Raw genomic sequence first — 13,556 nt, 5'->3', positions numbered from 1 at the left:
AAACAGAGGCTGGACACAGTATATCTGTCAGAGATGATTTAGTGAATCCCACATTGAGCATGATGGACATGATGAGCCTGGAGGTACCTCCCAACTATAACATTTTATGATTTTAAGTTATCACATCTTGGTACTGCAGTTCAACCATCCCATAATATCCTTGGCAGTTCTGCATGTGCATCAGTTAAGCTATGACCTAATACACTGGAACCAAAAAATTGCACCCAGTATTCAAAGTATGGCCACACTAGTGACTTGCATGGAGGCAAAACCATACCGGTCATGGGTTTACTGTGACAGAGAGGAGCCAGAAGACTGCAGCATCTGATTTCCCCTACTCCTGCACTGATTAGCAGTACCTCACCTGCAAGTTTCTTTTAGCAGTGCAGGGGTTACTCTGCTCAGTTGAGAACTCCTGGAAGCTTTCCTGCATTAAGGCTCTCAGTTGTACACTGTTAGCCAGTCCCATCTCCTATATAATATGGGTCCTGGCTAGCACTCATTGCCAGAGTAGCTTTTGCCGCATGGCTGGAGGTTGTTAGTGGTTATTATTGGAGAAGGCTTTTGGTGGATTTATCTGTCACTGTTGCTAGGTTTTGAATGTGTGATAATTCCCTTTCTTCTCCTACTTTGGTTTAACCCCATCCTTCACTCCCCGATGCATTCTTCTGTCTGAGTATACTTGTAGGTTTGGTATTTTTCGTTACCTTTGTTCGTACTACCTTGTTAGTCAGGTTGGAGAATTACGGTACAGTAATACAACCGTCTTCCATGGGTGGAGGAAAGGTACAGACTGAGGGCGGAGTCAGGAGCTAAGGCAAGGTAAATGGCTCCATCTTCACCATCAGAAATAATCCAGGGAAAAGGACGAGCTTGGGCACCCCTAGCGGTAGGGATGGACGGAGCCCCTGGTCCCGAGATACCCTACAACAGAATCGTGACAATACCTGTTTTAATGCATCCCATGACTTTAATTGCCTTGACAGCAACTGATTGATCACAAAAGATGAGTTGACTGCCCACCCATACACCGAAGCCTTAAGTTTTACCCACTGTTTGACCAGTTATTACATAATTGTACCTTGCTTCCTAACCCCAAATGTATGGCTTTAGATTTACACACATTAAACATCAATTGTTATTTCTTGGCTCAAGGCTTCAACTTCCTCAAATTCCTCTATAGAATTAAATTATCCTCCTTGGTGTTGATTACATTTTGATAATAGCACTTATATCGCAGGTCAGTAAAAAGACGTATTGGTGGTCATTAAGGGATTATTATGTTCCAAAGAAGAGGGCCTAATACTGACTCATGTGGTACCTTACTACTGAATGTGACCTAATAAGTGTGTTCCATTAATAACCACCCCCTTTTACTCAACATAAAGGATTTTGGGGATATGTCAAAAGTAAAAGAAAAGTCAAAGATGCTATAGGATTTTTACAAGATGAAAATGATGAAATGGTAAGATTGGCTGTTGAGAAGGCTGAAACTTTTAAATTCCTATTTTGCATATTTTCTCTCAGAAAGGAAATGTGACATCAACTGATCTTCACTGTCCTATTAAATGAATAGAAGAACCCAGGCTATCTATAAACAGATAGTCAGTGAGGGAATACTTAGCTAAGGCCTCTTTCACACTTCCGTTTTTTACAATCAGTCACAATCCGCCAGGTTTTGAAAAAAACGGATCCTCAAATTTTTTTTGAGGATCCGTTTTTTTCCCCATTGACTTGCATTAATGGCGGATTGTGACGGATTGCTGTCCGTTGCATCCTTTTTTTTGAGGATCCGCCAAAAATTGCTGTCCGTCACCATCCTCAAAGATTTCAAAACGGAGCTTGTAACGTTTTTTTCTCTGGCGGATCCTCCAGACACTCATTTAACCCGAAATTCTTTCTGGGTGCCGGACAAAAAATCTCTCTCTCTCTCTCTCTCCAGCATTTCCTTTAAATTTCCGCATTTTCAGGATCCGTCTAAAAACGGATCCTGTGCCATCCGTTCACATCAGTTAACAACGGATCCGCTTGTATGACTTTTTGGCGGATTTGAACTGATGCAAAAAACTGAAGTGTGAAAGAGGCCTTACATAAATGAACACCCCAGAGTACTGAAGGAGATAGAAGAAATTTTTGAACCACTCTCCATAATCTTTGAAAATTATTGGAGATGAGGAGAAGTCCCAGAAGAATGGAGAAGAGCAAATGTTGTTTCTATCTTCAAAAAGGGGAAGGTGGACCCTGGCAACTATAGGCCGGTGAGTCTGACTTCTATACCAGGAAAGATCTTTGAACAAATTATTAAACAACATGTATATACGTACCTGGATAAGAATGAAGTGATTAAACAGTTAGAATGGGTTTGTAACAAAGTCATGTCAGACTAACTTAAAATCCTTCTATGATAGAATCATTGACTGAGTGGATCAGGGAAATGCTGTAGATATAGTAAATCTTGACTTCAGCAAAGCAGTTGACAAAGTATCTCACACAATCCTTATTGAAAAAATGACTATGTATGGAATGGGCAAGGCAACTGTTAGGTGGTTTCATAACTGGCTTAGTGATCGGACCCAAAGATTGGTCATAAATGGTTGCACAACCAGTTGGAAGAATGTCTCAAGTGCGGCACCACAAGGCTGTTCTGGGCCCTGTATTGTTCAACATCTTTATCAATGATTTAGATGAAGGAATTGAGTGTACACTGATTAAATTTGCTGATGACACAAAATTAGCAGGCATAGCCAATACTAGAACAGAGAGAGAGAGGATTCAAAAAGATATAAACAAACTGGAGCAGTGGGCAGCAACTAAGAGAATGGTTTTTAGCAGGAAAAAATGCAAAGTACTACATCTGGGCACTAAAAATGAAAAAAAGCATATACAGAATGGGAGGAAAAGGGCTAAGTAACAGCACATGTGAAAAAGACTTTGGTATACTAATATTTATCATAAACTAAACATGAGTCAACAGTGTGATGCAGCAGCAAAAAAGGCAAATACAATTCTGGGATGTATTAACAGAAGCATACAGTCTAGATCACGTGATGTCATTATCCCCCTTTACTCCTCTTTGGTCAGACCTCATCTGGAATACTGTGTCCAGTTTTGGGCGCCACATTTAAAAAAAAAAAATCATCAACAAACTGGAGCAAGTTCAGAGAAGAGCGACCAGAATGGTGACCGGTCTGCAAACCATGTCCTATGAGGCACGGTTACTGGATTTGGGAATGTTTAGCTTGCAAAAAAGAAGACTGAACGGAGACTTAATCTCAAGGGCTGTCACATTGTAGAAGGATCACTATATTCTCATTTGCACAAGGAAAGACTAGAAGCAATGGGATGAAACTGAATGGGAAGAGACACAGATTTGATATTAGAAAAAACTTTTTGACAGTGAGGGTGATCAATGAGTGGAACAGGCTGCCATGAGAGGTGGTGATTTCTCCTTCAATGGTAGTCTTCAGAGGCTGGACAGACATATGTCTGGAATGATTTAGTGAATCCTGCTTTGAGCAGGGGGTTGGACAAGATATCTGTTGTGAGTTCATTTTCTGGTCTACCAGATATGAGTTCTCCTTCCAAGCTCCCTCTGGTGGTAACAGGAGGTAGTGAGGCTGATTTAATCAGTAGAGATCTGCCACCTGATAATGAGGATGACGATTGGACCTCAGGAATCTCAGATTGGATTTAAGACAGCCGGCGCCCTACTCTGGTGCTGGTGATTCCTTCTGCTTGTCAGGTCTTGGTTCTCAGCTCTGTTCCAGTCAGCTAAAGCAAAGTTTCTCTGCTAATGTTCACACTTGATTTTGTTGTTCTATTCAGTTTTTTGTGTGGTCAGCCAGCCCCGGCTGGGGCTGTGCTGAATTTCCAGTCTTATTTATCTGTATTTACCAATTTGCTTTTTGTCCCTTATTAGATTGGCCTCTTTTTGCTCTGTCTCAGAATATTTCAGAGTGCTGATATAGTGGGAGAAGTCTAGTGACTTCAGGGTTAATTTTGTTATCAGAAGTGTTGGACATTATTTTGTAGGGTTTTGGGCAGACTGCAGACAGTGTCTTTCCTTTCCTCTCCTTTCTAGTTAGTTTGGGCCCCATCGTTTGTTCAGCCTAATTTCCTGCCTGTTTGTGTTTTCATCTTGTTTCACCGTCAATACATATGTGGGGGCTGTCTATTCCTTTGGGGTCTGCTCTGGGGCAGTTAGTTTTCCCCTTTTCTTGCTTTAGGCTTATTTAGTCCTCCGGCCATGACAAGGTGTCTAGGTTCATCGTAGGTACGCTCCACGGCTGCTGCTAGTTGTGTGGTTAGGATCAGGCATCTGCAATCTGCATAGTTACCAACCTCTCTGGTTTTTCTGGGCTTAGCATGTTTAGGATTTTTCCTCCTCGGTGACCCATTCATAACAGAATCACCAGCCATACCGCAGTTTCTAGGGTACTCAAAAGCAGGAAAAAGTTGTTAAAAAAAAGTGTCAGAATTTTTATTTTATGTATATATATATTTTTTCCTCTTTTTCTCTGGGGCCGTAGGATTTTTTTTCCCCCTAATGGAGATTAAGCAATTGTCTGATCGTGTGGAGCAACTTGCTGCTGAAGTGCAGGGAATTTCCACCTACCTCATTCAGTCACATGCTGCTGAACCTAAGATCCCTACTCCTGATGTGTTTTCTGGGGATCGGTCTAAATTTCTGAATTTTAAGAATATTTGTAAATTATTTCTTGCCTTGAAGCCTAACTCATCGGGGACCTCTGGGCAGCAGGTTAAAATTGTCATCTCCTTGCTGCGCGGCGATCCCCAGTATTGGGCTTTTTCTCTGACACCTGAAAATCCTATTCTGACTAATGTGGATGCATTTTTTCAAGCCTTGGGTTTGTTGCATAATGAACCTAAAGCTGTTGATCAAGCTGAGAGAACCCTGTTGGTATTAAACCAGGGTCAGGATTCTGCAGAGTTATACTGTCAAAAATTCCAAAAGTGGGCGGTCTTTACTACATGGAATGATAGTGCTTTGGCAGCTCTCGTTCGGAAGGGTTTATCAGAGACCGTAAAAGATGTTATGGTGGGATTTCGTGTTCCCTCTTGTAACGGGGTCTACCCAGGCTGGGGTACCTCTTTCAGTACCACCCCGTGTTTTCGGAGGTCCGCTCTGCGTTGGCTGGAGTCTGAATGAATGACGCTGGCTGGAATTCCTTGGTTACATGGGCGCATATAAAAGATCACTGCTTCTCCACGTATTTCCAGTCTGACAACACTTTACTCACAGGACACAGAATATATCACACAGATACAAAGGGCAGGCCAATAGAAAAGTGGTAGGCCAGACATGCATTACAAAAGCCACAGGTGGCCGGAGCCTGCCGATGTTTACTGTGGGAATTACAAAGGTGGGGGGAGGGCGGACAAAAGGAGAATATTGTGTCCCCTCTGCCCAGAGACACAGCCTGTGGGCTGATGCATTAGGGACATGCATCTCACATAGAACCTATTATACATACATATAACCGCACATATTCTGGGTGCTAAGTGGTTCTGTAACATGTAACACCTCTGGTCTGGCTGATGCCATGTCATTAGCCATTCAAGTTGATCGGCGTTTACGTGAACGTAAAACTACACGGGAGGCGCTGCCACCTTTCGAACAAACGTCTGAACCTATGCAATGTGATGGGGTTTTGTCTAGGGCGCAATGTCAGGAGTTTAGAAGGCGTAATAAGCTGTTTTTTCTGTGGAGATGCCTCTCATACTATTTTTGCACACACATTTGCTGTGGGCAGTGTACAACCTAAGTTCCTTTTGGCAATTACTCTGATCTGCTCCATATCCACGTTTTCCACTAAGGCTTTTGTGGATTCAGGAGCAGCATTGAATCTGATGGATTTGGACATTGCTAAACGTTGTGGTTTTTCCATGACACCTCTGCGGACGCCTATTCCTTTGAGGGGTATTGATGCTACTCCTTTGGCGGAGAATAAACCTGTTTTGGATCCAGGTGATAATGCGAGTTACCCCAGACCACCAAGAAAATTGTAAATTTTTGGTGCTGCATAATTTGCATGATACTATTGTTCTGGGTTTTCCCTGGTTGCAAACTCATAATCCAGTTTTGGATTGGAAATCTGGGTCTGTGGTGAGTTGGGGTTGTCTGTGTTCTTAGGGACGCTCCTGTTTTCCCCACCTCTCCTCAGTCTCATGATATTCCTGATTATCTGGCCGATTTTTCTGATGTATTTAGTGAGAGTAAGTCTGCATCTTTGCCTCCTCATAGGAGTTATGACTGTGCAACTGAGTTGATGCCTGGGTGTAAATTTCCCAAGGGTCGGCTTTTCAACTTATCAGTACCCGAACATGATGCTATGCGATCCTATATTAAGGAGTCGTTGGAGAAGGGTCATATTAGACCATCCTCGTCACCTTTAGGTGCTGTTTTTTTTGTGGCCAAGAAAGATGGTTCATTAAGACCGTGTATTGATTATCGTTCCCTTAACAAGATGAGGGTTAAATATCAGTACCCGTTACCTCTGATGTCTGATTTATTCTCCAGAGTTAAGAGTGCCTGCTGGTTTACTAAGCTTGACCTCAGGGGGCGTATAATCTTATTCGCATCAAGCACGGGGATGAACGGAAGACGGCGTTTAATACTCCAGAGGGAAATTTTGAGTACCTGGTGATGCCTTTTGGGCTCACTAATGCCCCTTCTGTCTTCCAGTACTTTATGAATGATATTTTCTGTGACTTTGTGGATAAGTTTTTGATCATCTATCTGGATGATAGTTTGATCTTTTCTAGTGATTGGAATTCTCATGTGGAACACGTCCGGACTGTGTTCCGGATTTTGAGGGAGAATTCCCTGTTTGTTAAGGGATCGAAATGTCTCTTTGGTGTACAGAGGATTTCTTTTTTGGGATTTATCTTGTCTCCTTCGACTATTGAAATGGACCCAGCCAAGGTACAGGCCATTTATGATTGGGTTCAGCCTACTTCTTTGAAGGCCCTCCACAAGTTTTTGGGTTTTGCTAATTTCTATCGTAAATTTATAGGTAATTTTTCTGGTATTGTCAAACCACTGACTGATCTGACCAAGAAGGGCGCTGATGTGCTGAATTGGTCTCCTGAGGCTGTCTCAGCATTTCAGGAGCTTAAGCGGAGATTTACTTCAGGTCCGGTTTTACGGCAACCTTATGTCTCACTTCTATTTCAGGTGGAGGTAGATGCTTCTGAGATTGGTGCAGGAGCTGTTTTGTCCCAAAAGACCTTGTGACTTCTAAGATGAATCCCTGTGCCTTCTTTTCTCGAAAGTTCTCCCCATCTGAACGCAACTATGACGTGGGGAATCGGGAATTGTTGGCCATGAAATGGGCATTTGAGGAGTGGAGACATTGGTTGGAGGGAGGTAGACATCAAGTTGTGCTCCTCACCGATCACAAGAATTTGATTTATCTGGAGTCGGCCAAACGCTTAAATCCTAGACAGGCTAGATGGGCCTTGTTTTTCACACGTTTTAATTTTGTGGTCTCTTTTCTTCCAGGCACTAAGAATGTTAAGGCAGATGCCCTTTCTAGGAGTTTCTTTGCCGATTCTCTTAATGTGACCGACCCTACCATCCTAGGTGAGGGTTAATTCTTTCTGCCATTTCGCCCGATTTGAGACACGCCCTGGAGGAATTTCAGGAGGATTAACCTGAGCGTTGTCCTATGGGAAAATTGTATGTTCCTGACCAGTGGAGAAAGAGAGTGATGTCTGAAATTCATTGCTCCGCATTGGCTGGTCATCCAGGCATTTTTGGTACCAGAGATTTGGTGAGTCGGTCCTTTTGGTGGCCTGCCTTATCTTGTGATGTCAGGAATTTTGCACAATCCTGTGGGACTTGTTCTCGGTCTAAACCTTGTTCTCGTTCTAGTGGGTTGCTGATGCCCCTGCCCGTGCCGAAGAGGCCATGGACCCATATCTCAATGGATTTCATTTCTGATCTTCCTGTCTCTCAGAGAATGACTGTGATCTGGGTGATTTGTGATAGATTTTCGAAGATGGTCCATCTTGTACCACTCCCAAAGTTGCCATCTTCCGCTGAGTTGGTGCCCTTGTTTTTACAACAGGTGGTTCGGTTACATGGGATTCCTGAGAACATTGTGTCCGACAGAGGAGTTCAGTTTGTTTCCAGATTCTGGAAAGCCTTTTGTTCCAGTCTGGGAATTCAGTTATCCTTCTCCACGTTTCATCCCCAGACCAATGGACAGACAGAGAACAAACCAGACCTTGGAGTCTTATTTAAGATGTTTTATATCTGCTGATCAGGATGATTGGGTCTCATTTTTGCCCTTGGCCGAGTTCGTGCTGAACAATAGAGCTAGTTCTGCCACTTTGTTGTCACCCTTTTTCTGTAATTTTGGGTTTCATCCTCGATTCTCTTCAGGGCAAGTGGAATCTTCGTCCTGCCCAGGTGTGGACACTGGTTGAGTGAATGCAGCAGATATGGGACCAAGTGGTGGATAAGATGTCACTCTCTCAGGAAAAGGCCCAGCGATTTTCCAGCCGGCATAGGACCATTGGTCCCCGGTTTAACGTGAGTGATATGGTTTGGTTGTCGTTTAAGAGTATTCCTATGGAGGTTGCATCTCCAAAATTTAAGCCAAGATTTATTGGACCGTATAAGATTTTGGAGATTCTTAATCCTGTTTCTTTTCGATTGGCTCTTCCAGTTACGTTCAAGATCCATAACGTATTTCACAAATCTCTGTTGAAGGTTTGTTGAGCCAGTGGTTCCTATGGCAGCACCTCCTGACCCTGTGTTGGTTGAAGGCAATGTGGAATATGAGGTAGAGGAAATATTGGATTCTCGTTTGGTTAGACGGAGACTCCAGTATTTGGTCAAATGGAAAGGTTATGGCCAGGAGGATAATTCTTAGGTCTCTGCCTGATATTCATGCCAATAGATTGGTTTGTGCTTTTCACCGGGCCCATCCTGATCGGCCTGGTGGCGTGGATGAGGGTTCGGTGACCCCTCCTCAAGGGGGGGTACTGTTGTGAGTTCATTTTCTGGTCTACCAGTTGAGTTCTCCTTCCAGGCTCCCTCTGGTGGTAACAGGAGGTAGTGAGGCTGATTTAATCAGTAGAGATCTGCCACCTGATAATGAGGATGACGATTGGACCTCAGGAATCTCAGATTGGATTTAAGACAGCCGGCACCCTACTCTGGTGCTGGTCATTCCTTCTGCTTGTCAGGTCTTGGTTCTCAGCTCTGTTCCAGTCAGCTCAAGCTAAGTTTCTCTGCTAATGTTCACACTTGATTTTGTTGTTCTATTCAGTTTTTTGTGTGGTCAGCCAGCCCCGGCTGGGGCCGTGCTGAATTTCCGCTTATTTATCCGTATTTGCCAATTTGCTTTTTGTCCCTTATTAGATTGGCCTCTTTTTGCTCTGTCTCAGAATATTTCAGAGTGCTGATATAGTGGGAGAAGTCTAGCGACTTCAGGGTTAATTTTGTTATCAGAAGTGTTGGACATTATTTTGTAGGGTTTTGGGCAGATTGCAGTGTCTTTCCTTTCCTCTCCTTTCTAGTTTGGGCCCCATCGTTTGTTCAGCCTATTTTCCTGCCTGTGTTTGTGTTTTTATCTTGTTTCACCGTCAATACATATGTGGGGGCTGTCTATTCCTTTGGGGTCTGCTCTGGGGCAGTTAGTGTTCCCCTTTTCTTGCTTTAGGCTTTAGTCCTCCCGCCGTGACGAGGCGTCTAGGTTCATCGTAGGTACGCTCCACGGCTGCTGCTAGTTGTGTGGTTAGGATCAGGGATCTGCAATCTGCATAGTTACCAACCTCTCTGGTTTTTCTGGGCTTAGCATGTTTAGGATTTTTCCTCCTCGGTGACCCATTCATAACAGATATCCCTTCCAACTCTACTATTCTGATACCAAGTTAGGGCTGAGATTGCCATACATACCAGGACAGGGATTAAGAGCCACACATAGCAGGAAAATGAGATGACCACGCATACCAGGAGAGGGATGAGAAGGCCACGCATACCAGGATGGGGATGAGAAGGCCACGCATACCAGGATGGGGGATGAGAAGGCCACGCTTACCAGGATGGGGGATGAGAAGGCCACGCTTACCAGGATGGGGGATGAGAAGGCCACGCATACCAGGATGGGGGATGAGAAGGCCACGCATACCAGGATGGGGGATGAGAAGGCCACGCATACCAGGATGGGGGATGAGAAGGCCACGCATACCAGGATGGGTATGAGAAGGCCAATGCATAAACGGCTTACACTCAAGTCAATAAGTTTTCCCAGTTTTTCACTGCAAAATTAGGTGGCATGGCTTATACTCAAATATATACGGTACTTTAACAGCTGTAAATACATCTCTTCCAGATATTAAAGTAAACCTGTCAGGCAATCCTGATGTACCAGACTGAAAATGGGAGTGATAATCTGTCTGCAAATAGAAACTCAATTGCTGCCCAAACCAAGGCAAACATGAATCACAGCCTGACTGAACGATTGTGGTCAAGTATACTTTAAAGATCTGGTCGAAGACCATATCCAGAGTTAAGACTACATTGACTGCTTTCCAGCGCTGATGCAGGTGATAAGTCTCGACCTATGTACACGAGAAGGAAAGACTAGTCTCCGCTCCGGCTATGGTCGTTGGCCTGATTTTCCAAGTATATTTTCTCTGAAACACTGGAGCAGGTTAGAGAATAATATACCTGGCAGCAATTGTGCATCCAAGATCTTTCATGCTGCCTGTGGTTTGGATAGCATGAAATGCTTGACAGGCTCTCTTAAAAACCAGCACAGCAAAAAACAAAAAAAACCCACCAAAACGAAAAAGTCCCTCAGCAAGAACAAGGTAAAATGGCCTTGTTCTGAACTGGTTAACAAGCTCACTATAATTATCAATTTCTTTTTCTACATTTTGGAGAAGTTTTTTTTTTTTAACCATTTACTACATTTCAAAAGTTATGGCTTCAAGTGAAAAAAAAAATAAAAATTTGTTCCCAAATGAATATTCTAACTTTTTGGAGCACTGTGTATGTGAAATACAAATAAGAATATCACATTGCACCTTGGGTTGTCGTACTGCAGACAAGGCAACTATGAATAACATGCGCAATATGATTTATTGCTTATTATGAACTTTATTAAAAGCAGGAAATTATATGGTGTTGACAAGTAAGAATACACATTACAATAAACCCGATCGTATCATGTATTACCATTAGCAACGAGTCTACGTACTTCATTCTGCTCAATGAAAATAACAATGAGCAAAATTAAGTTCGGTCTTATGGTTCGGACCTCCACAACAATCACGGTCTCATGTGGCTCCTTGGGAAAATTAATGGCCCATCGCTGACCTAAGCAGTTAAACATTTACGTATAGGGACTTAATTGGACTAAGCCGTTCACTCATTGTACCAGTTTCTTTCCAATCGCATGGTCTTTTCTCCTGACCACTAGGACTAACAGAGCTACATTAGGCACTGGGTATGTGAATTTAGAACAGACAGAACTAGTGAAATTCTCTTTCTCTAACTGCTGGCTGAAACCTATACCATAAAAAAAGGGCAACATTTAACCCTTTAGCGGCCAGACCAATTTTCAAACTTAACAAATATCACCTATTTCATACAATTAAGAATGACCCACGCATCCATCTTGTTTCTCTCAATTATGTAGTAAAGTATTCAAATTTTATATATAAAAAAGGCAGGAAAAATTGTGTTCATTGGTGAAGTTCACACTTTTTTGCTTTAATATACTATTCTGGAGCAATAGTGCAGTGTATAAGCATTCAGACTATGCAGCATCTTTCTTCATCTTTGTGGTTTCGGTCTATATGCTGTGCATGAGGCCATTGTCTGCATCCATTTTTACACCCTCCTTCACTTTTCTCACTTTGTCTCCGGACTCGCACATTACTTCTCATTCCTCAATTAGTACAAAATGTTTCCTGCCCGGAGGGAAACCCCAGTGCTATCATTAACACATCAATACTTTCCTATGGTCTAATCCACTTATAATTATTAACACATCAGCATTTTCTCATCCCATCTTCTAGTAACAGAAGACTTTCACAAATTTGTTGACTGCAAGTGTTCTCGAATGGCAGCCGAATTAGTAACAATTTCATGAAAAAACGCAACACAAATGATACAAATTCCAGGAAGTGAACAAAGACCACTTCACAGGAGGTCAGAAACTTGGAGATCCCATCTGTGTCCAAGTACATATGCTGAGCTTCACCGGCTGTGGCTGGGGAAGTGGAGGAGTGAAGGAGAATTATTTTTATTTTCATGCTCAAGCCTCGAGATTGATCCTTGCACTTTCCTTGCTCACTAGAGAGACTGCTTAAGGCTCTTTAACTAGATTATATACATTAGCGTCCACAAGGCATCTTGTAAGTGCTAGAAGGTAAGGTGGTACGTGAAGGCAGCACAATTAAATTACTTCTAAAAACAGACAAAATGACACATCAAAGCAGGAAGGAAGCTCAAGAAAATATTTTATTACAAAACAGAGGAAAAAAACAAAACAAAAAAAACCACACCACAAATCTGATATTTAGAGCTGCGGCGATTTCTACTCCGGGAACATGCATTTATCAGAAGCATCAACTATGCCCTGAAAAAGTGCACATTTCTCATTTAGTCCTGGGGCCAAGGAATTATTCTTGAGTGGGGGAAGGACTTTTCCAACAAAACACTGAAACAGACACAATCTAACATTCTGTACAGAGAGGTTAAAGCAGCCCTCCTTATAAAGTTTTTTTTTCACTAAATTTGGGCATATGTGTAAGTCCTGTTTCACACTTCCGTTTTTTCAAATCAGTCAAAATCCGTTGGTTTCCGTAAAAAAACGGATCCGCAATTTTTCTGCAGGATCCGTTTTTTTTGTCCAATAGACTTCCATTAGTGGTTACCGCGGATCCGTCAAAAAAACGGATCCTTTTTTTTAAAAACGGATCCGTTTGCATCAGTTTCCGTCAAAAAAACGGAAACGGATCCGTTTGGCGGACACAAAAACGGAAGTGTGAAACAGGCCTAAGCAGTGTGTGTGTATTAATATACTCACCGATACCTTCTCCAGGATCCAACATCATTCTGCTCCTTTTCTCAGTGACGTCACCTCACTTTAGACTCTCTGGCTCATTCTATACTCTAGCTGGAAGTCTCTCCTACAATCTAGTTTTCTAAAGCCTTTTTCTGATGCTCCATAACCTTACACTGTAAAAGCCACTCCCGAATCACGTAGAACGCAGGGTGACCTGTAAAGTCTGAAGAGCAGAGACGTCACTTAGAAGAGAAGCAGAGCGATGGTGGATCCTGGAGAAGACAGCAATCGGCGAGTATCTTAAAAACATACACTCCACTACATGCACATATACACAGACTTCGCAAAAAAAATACTTCATGGAAGGGCTTCTTTAATTATAGGAGCTGGTTAGTCAGAACCCGACTCATTTGAACTTGGTGGAGTACTTGCCATCTCTTCATCTTCTGATGCCTGAATAAGAAAAAAAAAAATTGAACAAAATATTAAAAACAACCAGTCCAT

At 42.6% G+C, this 13,556-nt stretch overlaps 1 protein-coding gene across 1 annotated transcript in view; it reads right to left on the bottom strand.

Annotated features, from left to right (window-relative positions):
- Nucleotides 1-12,487: 12,487 nt before the first annotated feature.
- Nucleotides 12,488-13,556, bottom strand: part of SSRP1 (structure specific recognition protein 1) — a 68,578-nt gene continuing 67,509 nt past the window's right edge. Inside the window, exon 16 of the mRNA XM_073588216.1 lies at nucleotides 12,488-13,505. Coding sequence (XP_073444317.1) covers nucleotides 13,443-13,505 — 63 coding nt within the window. The 3' untranslated portion in view covers nucleotides 12,488-13,442. The remainder of the gene's footprint in view (nucleotides 13,506-13,556) is intronic.

Source organism: Dendrobates tinctorius, unplaced genomic scaffold, assembly GCF_039654945.1.
Source record: "Dendrobates tinctorius isolate UK_male_01 unplaced genomic scaffold, ASM3965494v1 ptg000103l, whole genome shotgun sequence".
In the NCBI taxonomy this organism is placed as follows: domain Eukaryota; kingdom Metazoa; phylum Chordata; class Amphibia; order Anura; family Dendrobatidae; genus Dendrobates; species Dendrobates tinctorius.
The sequence above is the reverse complement of the archived record's forward strand: the minus strand, read 5'-3'. Positions and strand labels throughout refer to the sequence as shown.